Source organism: Idiotropiscis lumnitzeri, chromosome 9 (assembly GCF_059441095.1).
Source record: "Idiotropiscis lumnitzeri isolate Australia: NSW breed Sydney's pygmy pipehorse chromosome 9, RoL_Ilum_1.0, whole genome shotgun sequence".
Taxonomy (NCBI): domain Eukaryota; kingdom Metazoa; phylum Chordata; class Actinopteri; order Syngnathiformes; family Syngnathidae; genus Idiotropiscis; species Idiotropiscis lumnitzeri.
The window spans coordinates 5780720-5798063 of NC_142399.1; the positions used below are offsets into that span (position 1 = coordinate 5780720).

At 42.9% G+C, this 17344-nt stretch overlaps 2 protein-coding genes and 1 long non-coding RNA gene across 3 annotated transcripts in view; 2 read left to right on the forward strand and 1 right to left on the reverse strand.

Moving 5' to 3' along the window:
• Nucleotides 1-17344, reverse strand: part of LOC148329973 (uncharacterized) — a 39223-nt gene that overhangs the window by 20828 nt on the left and 1051 nt on the right. The window contains exon 2 of the long non-coding RNA XR_015845011.1: nucleotides 3343-3410. This is a non-coding gene — a long non-coding RNA (uncharacterized LOC148329973). The remainder of the gene's footprint in view (nucleotides 1-3342; nucleotides 3411-17344) is intronic.
• Nucleotides 1813-11914, forward strand: synpo2la (synaptopodin 2-like a). The gene is made up of 4 exons (XM_088304187.1): nucleotides 1813-2155; nucleotides 6313-6464; nucleotides 6700-7400; nucleotides 8504-11914. The coding sequence occupies exons 1-4, from the start codon at nucleotides 2054-2056 to the stop codon at nucleotides 11104-11106; spliced, it is 3558 nt and encodes a 1185-aa protein (XP_088160313.1). The 5' UTR covers nucleotides 1813-2053; the 3' UTR covers nucleotides 11107-11914.
• Nucleotides 13667-17313, forward strand: LOC148329975 (myozenin-1-like). The gene is made up of 6 exons (XM_088305074.1): nucleotides 13667-13840; nucleotides 15149-15235; nucleotides 15330-15517; nucleotides 15594-15861; nucleotides 15993-16155; nucleotides 16793-17313. Exons 2-6 carry the CDS (start codon nucleotides 15151-15153, stop codon nucleotides 17025-17027), a joined length of 939 nt encoding a protein of 312 aa, XP_088161200.1. The 5' UTR covers nucleotides 13667-13840; nucleotides 15149-15150; the 3' UTR covers nucleotides 17028-17313.

A 17344-nucleotide genomic window follows, 5' to 3' on the forward strand; every position in this document is an offset into this window, starting at 1 on the left:
GGGAAGGACTGGCCAGCTCCGGTAATCTGATTTTGCCTACCAGTCAAACACCTTGAGGGTCTTGTGGTGCCTGTTGTAATGAGCCTTTGTGGCCACACAGAGGCGCTGCTGTACCTTACAATGATAACCAACTGGATCAGGGGAACTAATAATAAGCATCCAAACTACTGAGCAATTAGAAAACGACTGGAACATAATGGGCTACACTGGAATGCGAAGTTCTTAATTTAATAATGTGGTGTACACGGGTTTCATATCATTAAAATGTGGAAAAATTACATACCTGTCTCTTACTTTTCCTCGAAAATAATCCAACACTATACGTGCTAACCCATGGGTTGATTAGGTGGAAGTACACGGTGAAAATTAAGTGACTTCAAAGAACTTATTTTTTCAGTGTATGAACGGCAATGGAACAAAATGTGCAATGTAATATGTGTGTATGCATAATACAATAAAATAAAATATAGCAAGCGAAACAGTCGCTACAGTATACATGTACATGACCCCCTGAAAGTCTCAAGGGATTCATTTGTAAGTAAAAAAAAAAAGAAATACTAGAGTACAGTACCACAACTGACCACAGAATGGTGTTAATGTCACGACTGATGATCGTGGTTGACACCATATATCTCCCTCTCCATTCTGGTGTAACTGCAGCCATGCCACAAACCAGAGTAGTGCGTTTTATCTGTGTAAAGTAGACCATGCTTTAACTCGTTAGATCTGACACCATGGTGAGGAAAACGGGGTGACATTTCCTGCGAGTGTCTGACCTGAAGGGCCCATCTTAGCTGCTATCCTGAGATGCGGAGACAGCTGCAGAGCAGAGCTGCCAAAGGGAGCAGCTATCATTGGTCACCTCCAGCACAGCGTTCATATTAGACACACTGCAGGGGAATACAGCCCTATACTATATAAATAAAAACACTTTAAAGGCCAGCCCGTGCCCCAAAGGGAAAATGCGGCATAATTTAGCAGCCATGTTTATCTGCGCCTACTCTGTGTTGCCCGGGCAACTGTACTGTATATGCAATTGATACTGTGATTCTGTTTTTCTGAGTAATAAAAAAAAAAAGTCCTTTTGATGGATTTTCAGTTATATGCAACAAAAAAAAATTATATAACAATATGCGGACACTTTACATTTGCGTCTCATACAAGTGAGTATGGCTCCCATCTGTAGTAAAATTGGAAACACATTTCAGTGAAGCGATGCTGGCTATTCAATGCACCATTTATCCCAAAACCTCAATGATGACAGTCTTGAATTTCTTCTTTCCCAGAGGAGCTGACTGGATGCAACAGCAGCCTCTCAACAAACAACGACGCCCAGTGACGCATTTCTACGTCCAGTATGAGCCCCATCTCCCCTGCGATAGAGAACTTGATTGCTAGCTAATTAGCAATTATAGCCTCAAGCCTTTTAGCTCGCAAGCTAGCTGGTGCCTAGCGCATGGAAACCACCGCGATGACCCGGCGGGATTTGGCCTAGCTACCAGATGATTAAAGCAAAAATCAGCACAGACCACACAACCATTGTTCATACTTATGCTTATGATAATTTCTTCTCAGTCCGCAAGAGTGGAGCTGCAGAGGTATCACAGAGCTATTTTTGGAGGGGCTATCTGCAGCTCAGTGGCATACTGCTCGTCTGAGCGACAGGACAAGTGTTGCGCTCGAGCTGTCCCTCGCTCATTTGGGGAAAGGCATTCCTCGGTGTAAGCGGACCTCCCTCCCATCATAACCTTAGCCAGGGCGCTCGGGGGCCGGGCGTGCACCCCAGTGTGTGTGAATGCACGTGTATGTTCAGGTATGAGCATCGTCCTCTGGGCTGGACTTAGAAAAACGTCAGAGCCCGGACAGCGTGGCAGGCAAAGCGTAGGTTGGAGTGTTTGAAGGGGGCCCTAACTGCTCACCATGGGGCCAATGCATTGAGGGCCCCCAGCCAGGCAAGGAAAAAAACACAAAGAACGGGGCCATATCCAGGAAAAAGAAGACGAGTTAAAAAGCCAGAGGGAAAAAAAAAAACGGTCAAAAAGACAGTATCAGAATGGTCGCAGAGGAAGTTTTGATAACATTGTCCGGTGGAGCGCCGTGGGGCTTCCGTCTGCAGGGTGGCGTGGAACACCAGAAACCACTACAGGTGGCCAAGGTAAGATGGGACACTCAGTCGGACAATGGTCATTTTTAAATATTGATATTTTCAGCTTTGTGAGTGAAAAATGTATTTCTGTAAGGATTATATAGGGGGTCATAAAATCTCACCTTCCATCTCAGACTCATCTCGGCTTGAATAGGACAATATGAGCTGTGCACTCATGATAAATAATTACTGCACTGGTCAAGCATTAAACCTCAAATTCAAAAACATTGGTCACATTGCCCATTAAGCCTCGTCAATCGAACTGCACGAAAAGTCGGGAAAATATGACCTTGGTGATGATATTCACCAATGACTTTGCTCACATTTAATGGGTAAGGTTGCGGTTTATGATTCCGGTCAACCTCTTACCCACTGTTAATGTGTCTTCGTTGTTTAGGGTGGACATGCCATTGGCACTATAATCACTCTGCTCGAGTTCGAGCTGTCCCGTTATTTGAGATTTATATGGAAACACTTTCATCACAGCAGTAAAGTCGGGATTAAGATGACGCGCGGTGTGATGATTGCAGATCGACGCAAGCATTGTGGTCTCCTGCGTTCTACAGAAATATTTTTTAGCTTCAAATCTACATTGTGTCCAGAAGCGCCTAACCATTTGTTTTTTTTTTCTGTTTATGAGGACTCCATTCTTGACATCGTCATCCGTCACATGAGCTGCATGACATCTATTAAGGCTTTTATGCCCACAAATGAGTCAATGGGAACATGCTTTTTATTAAGTGTTGACCGAGCAGGTTTCTATTTTTGGACAAGAAGCGGTGGGTCATGAGGATAGCTACGGTGTGTGTTTCAGTTCAGTGCTTAAAAAAAAAATAAAATAAAATAAAGAAAAAACTGTGCGCTTTATACTTGCCACATCGGTATAGAACTACTTTAAGAGCAGGTTTGGTCTATGGATCAATACCAGTGATATTGAAATAATAGGTTAACTTACTTTGACCTCCTCTCTTTTGAATGTGGAGCTGTTTAGTATTTTTTGCACAACTTAAAATTCACTAACAATGAGCTAGCAGAATGGCAAAATGTTGGATCCATGATTTGACCAATACATATCCTGGTTCAATTAGAATCTGCATTTGGGGTGACTAGCCAGCCTAACAACGTGCCGGTCCCAAGTCTGGCTAAATAGATAAGCTTCGGGGTCTGGAAGGATGTCAAAAATGTCAAAAACTTACAAGGAAATGAGCCTTGAAATTGTAGATCACGTGTATCGTCCAAATCTGTCATGAAGAATAGGGAAAACCTGGACGGAAGACCAAGAAAGAATTACAACAGTCTTTAATTATCTTCATCATGCTGTTCATATTTTGACATGGTGAGTAAGTAAATCCATCTACTCACACATGTGCAACCAGAAAAATTGCACAACCCACATTAACTCCAAGAAGAAATGAGACGAACCCCAAAGAAGAAGAAAGCGGGCTAATGTATGTTCCAAGTGCAATGGCGTAAAGTTACAAATTTCACATAAAGCTTGTAAACAATCAAAAATGGTAAAGAAGAGGATTTTCTGTGATAACTTGCTTCTAATAAATCAACTGGCCCCTAAATTTTCTACTTGCAACCTTAAAAATTGAGTTATAAGCTATGATGCTCCCGGTATGGCTGGCTAGTACATCAAACACACTCTGTAACCTGTGTGTGCTAACTCAGGCTAGCTAGCTTCCAGACACGACCGTCTTTTGTCAAAAATGGTATCAGGCAGATCCCCTACACACCTTTCAGACTCTGTCGCTAACACCTGTTAGCCATGACCACTGCCACAGTGCTTCTGTTTACGTCACGGATGACCCGGAGGTGTGTCACAGACATGCAAAGGGCCAGCAAAAGCAGCAAGAGGTGAATCAAATTGAGAGGAAAAACTGAATTACAAAAATAAAATTGATGAGTATTAAATTAGCCGTTGACAGATTTGGTCGTCGATGTAGTCGTGACTATTCGACTAATCTTAAAAAAAAAAATTACTTAGTCTGGAACCCTGCAGCGTGTCATCAGCAAGCGGCAAAAGAATACAGAGACTGGTTGAATCATGGATCAAACACCTGTTGTGAATTTTACCATTCATCTCCTTGTTAAATAACAGTAAATTGGGAAAAGAAATACTAGAAATACTGAGCAGTTTAAATTCAGTTCAACTCCAAAGCGCATTTTAGATGAATCCTGAAATTTCACCTCGAAACCCAACATCCCTAATTAAGCGATGCATTCCTGCAACCTGCGTCTTTATCTAGATGACTTAATTGTCGTGTTTATACCGAGTGACAGGGACACCAAAGCACCTTTGCGGCAAAGGACAGCTGCTCCCGTTCCTAAAATCGGCGAGCTCCTTCAGCCCCGGGAGCAGTGAAAGGCATGGCCACGTCAGACGTCATATACGCCAACAGGTGGAAGAGCTCTGACAGTTTGGAGTTTTGGGAGCGCTGAGTTCGCGCCGGTGGACCGGTGCCTGTGCGCGTTTGTGTCTTTATTTATGAGTGAGCGTATATTTTTGTACCAGTGGCGTGCTCCCGTGTATGCGTGTGTGTGTGTGTGTGCTTGTAAGGGTATCAGAACTGTTACGCTTTTTGACCGCAAGGTGACTGAATGAATCATTGATATTTTGCACCACAAGCAGGCCACTTTGAAAAAGGATTTGCTAAATGAGGAAGTGGGATTGCCTTACGTGGCAACTAGAATAGCTGCGAAGAAAATTAATTAAGTTGACTCAGGCGATTCTTTTTTTTAAGTGTGACGGTACAGTCAGGACAGTAGTTACTGTATACGGTGCGATTTAGAGATGGCTTTATGTGTCCCTTAATGCATTTTTGATACTGATTTCAAAAAGCACATGAGGTTTTTGAGCTATTTCCATTTTTATTTTTTTTAAACTTGCCCATTAAAAGATGGCTGGATTTTGTCATTTATAGCTATGATGCTTCTGCAAAAAAAAATCCACGTTGCTTAACCGAACCTATAATTCAGAAATATTAATTTGATTACTGTATTACATAACATAGTATTGTTATTACAATATTATTACTATTATGAAAACCTGATGTGCTAGAGAAAAAAATGAGGGACTATTCGTAATCAGTGCAAATAGTTAATCTCGAAAACTTTACTTGCATCTCAGATTTATTCTTTTTTTTTTTTTTTTTTTTAATCGGATCATTAAAAATCAGATGACTTGACATGATTTTACTCGGGTCAGATTTTAGTCATCAATTTTACTTCAGACTTGGCTTTGATAAAACATGAAACATTTGACTTGACTGACTTGGACTAAGCTGACTTGACAACTAATTTTTTTTGTCGTGTGCACGAATACGGCAACCCCAACTACGCTATGACGCAGAGTCACCTCATGGTGAACGGGAGGAATTTTTTTCAGTGTATACCGACACTGAATGTGAATATATTTTTGGGGCTAACCAAGATTGTATGACGTGACTTCTGACTTATTTAATCCGAATAATAACTTAAATCCACTTTCCTGAAATTTCATGGTGACTTGACTTTAATTGCTTCATTTTTTGCCAGAGTAACTTGAAGGCCAAAACTTGAGACATCTGCTCATAATGGAGCTCACCGACATGGTTTGTATTGGACCTGAGGCACTTTTGGATTGGAACACTACCACGATCCTGACAGACCTCGGGCACAAATAGCAAAGCTCTAAATGTTAAGTGTGTATGAGTGTCCCACTTGAGCGTCAACATGTGGCATATGTTCACAGCAAGGCAATGTTGTCAGGGAATAGGCCCACCGCAGACAAGACACAAACATTGCCATGTACGACTAAGGTTTGAATCCGCCGACTAGCTTGATCAGACCAAGCACCTGTTAGAGGATCATTTTTATGAGTATGGAGGTGACGTAAACATCAACATTTTTACATTGAAATAAACAGTGTACAGTACAGTGTTCTGGCAGGATCCGGTCATGAGCAGCAAAAATCCACAAGGCACTGCTAAAAAAAGCCTTTAATTGCCGAGAGATGCCGCAAGATGACAGCAAAGACTTCCATGGAGCTCTCCAACTCACTTTGTCAGTTCTTTGGCATTAAGATCCCACAAAAGGCACTTCACTGTACTTGGACACAAGAGAACTGACTTTGCTTGTTATAAGTGACTTCATTTTTTTTTTTGTTATCTGATCCGATGTAGGTGCGCAAACGTAGCAAGGCATGCAGAGCCGGATTGAAGGAGACGGACGAGCTGGTGTCCATCAATGACCAGCCATGTGCGGCGTTATCCCATGCCCAGGCTATGGTCCTCATAGATGCTTCCCCAGGGATATTACACATCCGAGTTAAAAGGTGAAAACAAAAGGATTATGTTGGTTCTGGTTGGAAAAACCTCTCTTTCAGAAACAAAATGTTAAAAAAAGTCTTGCAGTTCAATTCTTAGTCGAGTTTCATGAATTCAAAGTCAGTCAAGTGGAATCTTGGAAATTTCATCCATTTTCTAAAACTGAGATATCAAGACTGATTTGAGTACCCTAAAGGATGGTGTTCCAAACATTTAACAAAGTGTACCCCTTCCTACTTGCAGAGCACCAGCTGGGTTTCAGTCTGTGGTGCTCGTGACCCGTGCCCCTTCCCCTCGCATCGACAAGGAGTACCGAGCTTCCCTGCAGACCCTGTCACCCACAGACCTCCACCAAGCACCCGTCCGTGAGGTCCACCGTAGCCGCTCATCCCTAACCAGCGGCCTGACTTCACCCCCGGGTAGTGAGGCCTACTATGGCGAGACGGATAGCGACGCAGACGTAGCTGGCTATGAGAGGCAGCGGCGTCAAAAACGACGCAGCCCCAATTCCAACACGGGTAAACCGACGGGACGTACCTCCCCTGAGGGAGGGGAGACTTCGGAGATGAGTGGCTATGACAGCGCCCCAGATGCACAGGCTTATTCAAATTTGTCAGAAGAACACGGGGGAGGTGGAATAGGGGGGCTGCCTGGGGTGGCACGAAGGGAAGTTATTTATCAGCCCCCTGCTCCAGGAATGTGGTCCTCCCAGACATCAACTGAGACATCTTCCATCATCTCGTCAGCAGACGACCAGGGGCCACGGGATGGAGATCAGGAGGACTTCCTGGAGCTTGCTAACGTGCCGCTCGTGTCCCCCGAGAGGGCAAAGGAGGCAATGATGCTGCGCTCTCGTAGCCAATTAGTGCCCATGGTGGGTCCTGTGAATAACCCCGTTGATGAGGAACTTACGACGACGTACATGGAAAAAGCAAAGCAAGCTAGTAAGTAGAGCTGTCTATGAACAGTCTCATTGGGATAACACTGAACAGAGCACATTTGGTAGCGTTTCTATTTTTTAAGCACCGGTTTTGTGAGCAGACTTAGGCCTGGTACACACACAAGGAAGAAAAAAGTGACTATTAACAGTTTTGAACAACACAGACATAAGGATTCTGTCCCACAACCGTTCTATAAACAAGTACTCCGAGCCATACATTTCAGATGATCACATGTACGCTAACAAAAAGAAGAAGAAGAAGAACGACCTGAACTCTCACCACCGGATGAGCTATTTACCAAGTGTTTCTGACTGGACCGGAAGAAGTTTTAGAATGGCGATGTTGTAAAAAAAGATTTGCTTTGGCAAATATTTCTTGCCGTTTGGGAAACTCACTTTTACGTATTTTGGTCATGAAAATTAAAAATGTTAAATTTTTCATTTTGTTTGATTCAGATCCTACAAAATAGTGCCTGGTATTCTCAGGTCAAATTGAGACCATAGGATAATATATAGGATAACCTAAAAAAATAAATAAATAAGATAACCTAACATTTGTCGTCTATGGTGGAAACGGAAAAAAACATTTTTACGTGACGTTATTATTTATTTATGTATTTACTTGTGTGTACCAGGCCCAATGTATCATGTAAAAAAGTACAAGCGGTTGTACCTTCTAAAATGCAGTTAGGTTATGTCGTCTCACTTCTTCTAAAGTCCCCTTCCACTCACCTACGCTCCACACCAACTTTGCAACTTTCCGCCAGCTTGCACATACATTAACTAACTCACAGCTTTATCCTTCAGTCCAGTTAATGTGAGAAGCTTAAGGCTTGCCTGGAATTTTTCCACAAGTGCTACTGTAGCAGATGAGGTGATTGATGGCTGCTAAGCCATTCAGGACGGGTTTCTATGATGACCTCAGAAAGAATTCAGAGATATCTGACCTTTACAGCTGCATACACAGTATTATTTGCCATCAAATCTTAAACAGTAATATGTGCCCAATTTATATTTGGACAAGATACAGAGATTGGTGAATGTGTGTTTATTTTTCTGAAATCAAAAACAATTATGACTAATAGCTGTGAATATTACATTCTACAGAGCTTAACCGAGGAGATACGCCGCAGGACAAGAATGTAAAGGAAGCCAAAAGCAAGTGTAGAACAATTGCCTCCCTACTGACGGATGCTCCTAATCCACACTCCAAAGGGGTGCTGATGTTCAAGAAAAGGCGTCAGCGCTCCAAGAAGTACACCCTCACGAGCTTTGGCAGTGTGGATGAGGATCAGTACCTGGACTCACAAGAAGAAGATGGGGTGTTACTTGGCAGTGAGTCCGAATTTGAGGAAGAGGGCTTTTCGGCTGCCCCTGACCCAACTTGGGATAGTGACTACTTGGATATGCTTGAGAAAAGGGCAACAGCGGGTATCGAGGGCCGTGGGGATGGGGAGGAGGATGCTCCAAGTCCAGGATTGAATGCCACCACAGGGAAAGGTGCCCAGTTGTTTGAACAGCAGAGGAAAAGAGCTGCGGAGCATGCCAAGAAGGTGGAGGAGACACAGTCTCAGGCAGCCCAACAGGCTAGAAATGAGCAAGCACAGATGTACTACCCAGACAGTCAAGTAAAAACAGCCATGCAGCAAGATGTATACCAAGCCCAAGCAAGCTTTAATGTGTCTAACGGAGATCTATCCCAGGGCACAGGTGGAACAGCTAGAATGGGTATGCAAGGGGGACCCAGGCCAGCCATCGCCTCTGTGGATATGATCATTGGCAATACACCACCAGTTGAGACAGCCATACCAGAAGCACCTGCCAGTAATGTTCTCAACAGAACTGCACGTCCTTTCACACCTGGCTTCATTACAATCCGGGCTGCAACTGCTCCGGTAGCATTCAATCCATCTGCCACAAAGACAAACCAACAACCTACCTCAGCAGCTGCTGTTCCACCGCCATTTTCCACTGTCCCAGAGCAGGGTATTAATGCTGCATCATTCATGTTACAGCCGTCTCCTGGTCCTGCAGTCTCTTCTAAACCTTGTGGTCCTGTAACTCACACAGCGGAGGCTTCTGTCATCCTAAATCCTGCGACCAGTTCCTCTTTTGTAGAGGCAAAACACACAGCTCAACAGATGCCTGCTGCCTATCCAGTTCAATATGTAAATGTGCCTCCAATGCCTTCAGCTCCAGAACACCCGACGTTTTCCAGACCATCACAGCACATGGTTTCGGCTTCACCACAACATATGGTATCAGGTCCACCACATCCCATGGTGTCAGCTACACCACAGTTCAAGGTTGCAGCTTCTATTCCTCATGTGTCAGCTCCTATTCCTCATGTACTGGGTCCTCCAGTTGTGCCAGTAGCTCCTCCATGTCCAACTCAAATTCCCATGACACCTGTAGCACCTGGGTCTATGGTCTCCGAGCCAGTACAGATACCTCCAACGCCCATTTCTGGTCCAGGAGGTCGTACAGGAATCTTACTTGAGGCTCGACGCCGTGGTGGAAAACCTAAACCTATGTTCAATGTACCAGAAGTCAAGAAGAATTCACCAAATCCTGAGCTGCTGTCCATGGTGCAGAATTTTGATGAGAGGGCCACACAACCCAAGCATAACCAACCATTCTCTGAAGATTTTTATGATGTTGGGCAGGAAGGGGGTAGTACAGTGGTCGGCATAGGGAAGACGCCTCCCCCGGTGGCACCCAAGCCCCGGGTTCAGCAGGAGACCCCACAGATCCTTCAATCAGGAGGTAAGGGGGCTCAGCTCTTTGCCCGCAGACAGAACCGCATGGGTATGTATGTAGTGGATGCCCCACCACAGACCCACTACCAACAAGAAGTGTCCTTGCATGGCAGAGCACAACCCCTCAGCACCTCCTCCAACCCCTCCATTCCCTCTCAATGGAAATACTCTTCCAATGTGCGTGCCCCTCCACCCATTGGGTATAACCCCCTCCTAGCTCCGTCTATCCCCACAGGGCCTCAGAGAAACATGGGCAAACCAGGTGGTAAGAGTAGAGGTGGCTCCCACCGAGAGGGCATCCAAGCTCTGGATTTCATGAGAAGGCAGCCTTACCAGCTCAACTCTGCCATGTTTAATTACAGTGGAAGTGCTGGTAATCTCTCAGCCAGCTCTTCTCACCACGACCAGAGGCAGGGACACTATCCGGCAATGGTGGGCAGCTCATTAACTTCACCGAAGCAGATACCTGTAAAAACAGCTCGTGCCTATGAGATCAAAAGATTCTCAACACCAACACCCATGTCTGCTCCCACCCTAGTTCCCAAAGTCCTCGCACCACGCTCAGCCACCTCCCTCGGAGAGCGTATAAATCACTCTGATATGACCACTCCACCTCCTGGTCTGACTGATCCAACCCCAGACACCAAATTGTCACAAGCACCATTCAGAGAGTCAGCTTCACTTTCCTTCCAAATAGGTGGATTGCCCAGCCTTCCAAAATTATCTGCCATGCCTCCTCAGAACCCTGTGCCTGGTGGAGCAACACTTTACAGTCCAGTGTCGTACAACACCGGCCTTCAGGCAGCCAAGCAGTTCCAGAGTGCTCCTGAACTTAGCTTTCTTTCCTCTTTGCCCCCTCTCAAGTCCAACCCAGTTCAGGCACCCAAACCGCGTTTTGTTGCCAACAGAGTGGGTGTTCAGCCTCATGTGTGGAGACCTGGGGCAATTTAAACAACAGGAAACTAACCACAATCACACAAAGTCCAGGTGTGCTGTTCACACACTCATCCTTGTCATTAACTTTGCTGATTGCGTTGGTTTGCTTGTTTTCCCAAAGAATTATGCAAACATCACATGGCATATTTTAATAGATTTGCGGTTAGAATTTAATGTAAATTAATATTTGTAGAATGACAATGGAATTATTAAACACTATGGATTACTGTTTCGGCACTAGTATTAATTCCCCTCCTAGTCCCAGTAAACAATGTGCACTTACTTCATATTACAGTATATTAGCCGTGTACAGCTTTCTGATACAACAGTGGCAAAGCTGATAAGTGTGATCTTTACAGATTATTTTATTAAATGAATAACACAGATAAACAAGTGTGTATTTTATTGATTTTATATTAAGTTGTGCAAGAGAAGGATGACTTATGTGAGCATTAATAGAAGGGCTTTATGATATGAGAGATGCTGTGGAGAGGTGGAAATGATTGGTGGGCTAAAAATAGGACAGGCAACTGAATGTGGTCAGTGATCAAAAAACACAAACAATTTGATCATATTTTTGTTTCGACACACGATTCAAAGTTCAATTGTTTTAGTTGTGAACACCCACAGCCAAAAGATGTTAATAGAAGATGAATAGGAAGGATCAGGATAGAGATTAGATGGGTCAAGATGGCAAGAAGCTGATGCACTGAGATATGTTTTTTCTTTAACAATAATGATGAAAAAAGAAGATAAGAGTTAAGATTATAGGTTATACTTTTAGCTGTTTTCTACTGTATGGATGACATCAAGGCTGCAAAATGACATTTGTGGATATTACGGTGTAAAGTACGATAATTACAAATATGTCTGAATATTGACGACATGTGTGAAGATGTTTATATTTACAATAAAATGAGGCATTTTAAGATTAATAAAATTAGATCTGAAATGCACTACGTGTCTGATGTGTCTGGTTTTATACTGCCCCCAAGTGTTCATTACAGACATAGACTCATATGGGTTTTCAGGGCCGATACCGATTATTAGTAGCCAAGGAGGCCGATGACCGATATTTGGAGCCTATATTCATTTGCAGTAAAAAGAAAACTATTTATGTAATTAAAATTGAAGACAAACTGCAAAACTTTGTTTCAATGGCTTCAAGCAGGTTTAAGGAATAGCTTTTCAGATTTGCAACAAGATTTCTTTTTTTTTAATTTTCGTCGACAATAGACCACTTTGGTTTCAAATTTTAACAAGATGTGTAAAACGTTAGTTCCCAGGCCCTGCTGCATGTCATAGAAAATCAAATTATCAATTCAAAAAATAAAAAGGCTCCTAAAGTTTTCTACAGAAAATAAAGTTTTCCAAAATTTCAGTATAACTGCAATGTTAAAGTTTCATTTAGCTTGATTTAAGTTGAAAAGAAACGTTCAGGAAAAGTTCAGGCAGTTCCCAGGCTCAGCATAATCTCTTAGAATGTGAAAAAAAAAAATTAAAAGTAATTCCAACGTGTGCACATATGCTCTGTAATCGGCTGGCGGATTTAAAAAAAAAAATACTCAGCAAAATGCCAAATACTGGTGCCACTGTACTGTATTTTATTCTATGGTGTATAGTCTACAAGACTCATAGTTGTCCCTGCAATACATTTTAAACATCAAAAACTAAGTTTAATTAGAAAATAGATAAGTACACAAAATAAGAGTAATAACAGAAAAACAACAACAATAAAGATTGCTTATGTACATACACAATAACATCATTTTCTGATCCAGACGAGCTATAATTTTGAATATATATATATTCATAGTTTGGCTATAAATGAAGAATGGCTTTGATTTGTACCAGTATTTTATTTTGTCACATGGTGGCGCTGTAGTATTGCAGTGTGCCATCAAAGCAAAAAAAAAAAAAAATGTCAAAATGATTGCTCTTATCTTTACAAAAAAAAAAAACTGGATGTCAGATGATGGGTCACTCGTATCTCAAGGAACCACTCTATTTAATAAAATAAACAATTAACCAATTAACAATCATCTAAAAAAATTAATCCATTTTAATTACCTAAAGTTAGTGGGCGAAAACAGGTAAACGCAGGGCTTTTGAAAATGTAAATCCTCGATGCGCTTGAATGAAGAAAGGACCCAGCTTTATTTTGCCCACCCCTGTTCTCTACTCATGTCAGGTGTAGCGTTGTTTATCTGACCCTCACTTTGTAACACAAACAACCCTGGAGTGACTTAAACACACATACTTAACCTCACACCTGCACTGTGTCCATGTGTGCATTTACACTCTCCTTCACTTTCCTCTCACACTGCGTGCCGCCGAAACATACCCCTGTGGTCTCTTGGGGTTATGTTGTAACTGATGTGGCTTCCCTGCGTTCCTGCTGCTAAATATACGCTCCACAACCATCTGGGAGAATCATTTTGTTCCCTTAATATCCTCATCAGCACTTTAAGCAGGCCAAAGGACTGACCCCCCCAAATCCCACCCGCCCCTCCATGCCTTAGCAGCTCCTGCATCCCTATTCATACTCCTCAAAATCCAGCTCCACCACACCGCTGCCACCCGCGGCCCCAGCCTGGAAGAGACGACCTGCCATTAGGGTGGGTGTTACGCTGACCCCTGAACCGGGATCCGACTAGACGTACGTTTTTGGGGGAAATCTGTCAACTCGGGATCTTGGGTCTTCTTACTTCTCTGCCCTCCACAGGATTATTAAAACAAAGAGACACAGGTGAGTTTTAAACAGCTGACAGATTTGATTAAAATTTTCAAAAGTAGTTCAACAGGTAAACATGTGCAGCATGTTCCAATTTATTATTTCTGGAGGAACTAAGAAATAGTGACAATGATTCATGACCACAATGCTGCAAAACGTCGAATGAGAATGCTTTGGAATGATTTTAATTTGATTAATTTGGTGCCACTTTGAGGATCTGCTTACATCTTCAAAAACTAAAGGAATGGGCCAGTGTGCTGGCCCTCCCACTCCGGGCACGGCATAGATGTAATATGCCGTCACCAAACCCAGAAAAGGGGGGTGTTAAACCTGAGAGGCTGCTCCTAATCATCTTGGAGAATTTAAAACGGTACCCAGGAATTTATTCAACCAACAGTTACAGCTGCATCGAGGAAAATTTGTGTTCCGTAAGAGCTTGAAAAAAAGAATGACATTCCAGGTGTGTTTTTGTGTGCTGATGGATCGTATCAGACGCGTTGATGGTCAAATGACGCCTTTACTCTTCGCTCAATGTCTTGGCTAGGGATGGATACATTAAAAATAGCCTCGTGGGTTGTGTTACAGTCACCCAATGTGATGTTTTTCCTTTTAACAAGAGATGGGTGCTCGGCATGTCTTAGGACTGCTTATGGCCATCTAACAAGAAAGAAAAAAAAGAAAAGCCCAATACAAAAAGAAAGCATAAACACAATAACACAATATAAAGGTCGGGAAATCCCAAAATTCTCAAGCATATGAAAAATATATTTGAAAATTACAAGCTTTATTCCCTAAAACGTACATTTCAACCTTTTGTAAACCACAGTATATAACTAAATGCATTGTGTTCAAAATTTAAATATTAATGAACGGCACTTTATTAAAAAAAAAAAAGATTAAGCAAATGTGACAATGCCCAGTTTGGACATTTAATTCAGTGATTCTTCATGTACCACTAGAGGGAGCCCACATACCACATTTCTAACCATTTTCCCTTTAATGTGGCACTGTTAATGTCACACTCTCAGTTACATTTCCCATAAAGTGGGAATGTTGGGATGGATCATATAATTTACAATTGGTAGAGCCCGTCGGAATGTTTTGAAAATTCAGCTCCCGAACCCTAGTTCAAGTAGCAACATGAAATTCGGTGGGCATGTTTAATATGAGTAAATGAGAACCGTAAAACTTTCATCAATGCACGTGGACAGATTTGGATGCTCGTCCAAAGGGTCCAAGAGAGATGATGATCCCAAAATTAAGATATTCATTGGTTCCCCTTCTGGACTAATAAATATTGCTCTCATTTCTTACCCGCAACAGCCATGCCTGCAAGAACACCCACCCCAGTAAACAAGCGGCGAAAGCCCACCAAAGTCATAATTGACATAGCAAAAATCTCTCAAGATGGTAAGTCCGATAGTTTGTAGTATCCTCAACCAAACATGACAAGAATACTACAACGTCGAGTTGGTGATTTAATATGATGAATGAACTTATCTAGAGTACGAGCCTGTGGTGAAGATATCCGAGTTTGACTTGGGAAGAAAGATTGGCACGCCAAAAGACATCATGCTGGAGGAGTTGGGGCTGCTTAAGAACAAAGGCTCCAAAATGTTCAAGATGAGGCAGCAGCGGGTGGACAAGTTCATCTACGAGAACAACCCCGACATCTTCTGCGGCGACTCCATGGTAGCCTACAACAAATGGTCCAACCCGGAGAGGGTTTATCAACATATGACAGCGGTGACTTTGATCTTGCTTTTAGGACGAGTTGCAAAAGTTTGTGCCAACGGTGGGCGGTCAGATGGGCAGCCAGACGATACACCTGGGAGGGTATCTCCTCAGCAAGGATACCAGTAAACTGCATTATGGAGGCATGATGTTTGGGGCAGGGGGCCCCATGCCTCCACCAAAGCCTGGGAGCAAGGGCGGAGATGCTGGAGGAGCGGGAGGAGTCCGAGGAGGAGTCGGAGGAAGTGCGGGGGAACAGGGTGGAGACCAGCATGGCAAAGATGGACAACATGGCGGATCGGGTGAGGGATTCACACAAAAAAAAGCTTGATATGAAGGATTGTGGAAATCATACAGATTTGTTACAGGTTCGACTTTAACGAAGGAGTGTAAGAGTAGACAGACTTTCCAGTTTGTTCCTTTTTGTTCGTAGATGGCGGAAAAGACGATGCATCTAAGAAGCTGCACCTGAAGGGCTACATATCACCATGGGAAAAGGCCATGAAGGGTGACGAAAATTTGCTCGCCACCTTGAAAGGGTTCATGCCCGGTCCAGTTCGTCATATTGAACTGTGCAAGTACAAATGCTTCAACAGGTATTCATCTTTATTAATAAATATATAAATAAGTACATCTCTTGGTTGCGATGTTTGGCTAAAATGACTACCAAGGAATTTTATTAAGGGTTGAAATTGTAAAAGCTAATCTGTTATGAAGATTTACCTATCCAATTTTATGGAGTACCTCAGGATTCTATCCTTCGACACGACCTTTTTTTTTTTTTTTTTTTTTACATAAATAATCCTAGATGAGTCATCTGCCACTTCAGCTTCCCCCCCACACACAGATCTTTCACAAAATGCAGACATTTAATCGCCGTCTACTGTGCAAACTTTCACACAGCTGGCATCCAGCTATCAGACAGTCAGTTGACATCAGAGTCCGGGAGAATAAATAAAATGAGCTAAACTTTGTAGCGTATAGGATTCTAGTCTTTAACGTACCCCATTTTTTGTTTTGTACATTACCAAATCGCCACAATGCATAAGAAACATTAGCTTCTTTCACAAAGAGATAACAGCTAAAATTGAAGCATGAGAGCCACAAAGAAGCGCACTTAACCACCAATGACTCAAATTTAGAACCCAGCAAAGCAAAATATTGGCAGCTTTTACACTCATATTATTTCGTGTTTTTCTGTGAATAAAACTGAGAATCACCTCACATTGCCAGGACTGCCATGCCGTACGGCGGATTTGAAAAGGCGCTGCAGTTCATGAAATTCCAAATGCCCGAGACTGAGAAGACCAAAGTGATCGCGGAACCTACGTTGGTGTATGGGCACGACCTCAAATTACGACCTTCCTTCAACCGCACGCCCATCGGCTGGGTGGGCAGCAGTGAGCTCGGCAGCATCCATGTGCAGCTGGACGGCGTACCCTACGACGGCGAAACTGAGGAGCTCTGAAGAAGCTGTTATTGACACCCTCTGAGCGCACGCAGACAAATGCATAACATGCAAATACATGCTGGCATGCACACTCACGCTAGATGTGCTTACAACTGTTGCTTATTATGATGGCCCACATGTGGCGGTAATGTTCATGCGCAGAAAAGCAAAAGAACAAAATGTGGTCTTGAGCGAATAAACCATGGCGATGACAACATTTAAAGAGATAGACTCACTTCGTCATACATAAATTGTGTCTGCATGCCAACATTTTACAATGGTTGTTACAACCAAGCTTTGTGTTACGTTCCTATGACCTCATCAAAGGCTCGTCA

Excerpts from the sequence above, each read along its gene's own strand:
- LOC148329975 (XM_088305074.1), top strand. The coding sequence starts at position 15,151 with ATGCCTGCAAGAACACCCACCCCAGTAAACAAGCGGCGAAAGCCCACC. Across the intron at positions 15,518-15,593 it reads TCTTCTGCGGCGACTCCATG|GACGAGTTGCAAAAGTTTGT; the intron begins GTAGCCTACAAC and ends TCTTGCTTTTAG. Across the intron at positions 15,862-15,992 it reads TGGACAACATGGCGGATCGG|ATGGCGGAAAAGACGATGCA; the intron begins GTGAGGGATTCA and ends TTTTGTTCGTAG.
- synpo2la (XM_088304187.1), top strand. The coding sequence starts at position 2,054 with ATGGTCGCAGAGGAAGTTTTGATAACATTGTCCGGTGGAGCGCCGTGG. Across the intron at positions 2,156-6,312 it reads AACCACTACAGGTGGCCAAG|GTGCGCAAACGTAGCAAGGC; the intron begins GTAAGATGGGAC and ends GATCCGATGTAG. Across the intron at positions 6,465-6,699 it reads TTACACATCCGAGTTAAAAG|AGCACCAGCTGGGTTTCAGT; the intron begins GTGAAAACAAAA and ends TCCTACTTGCAG.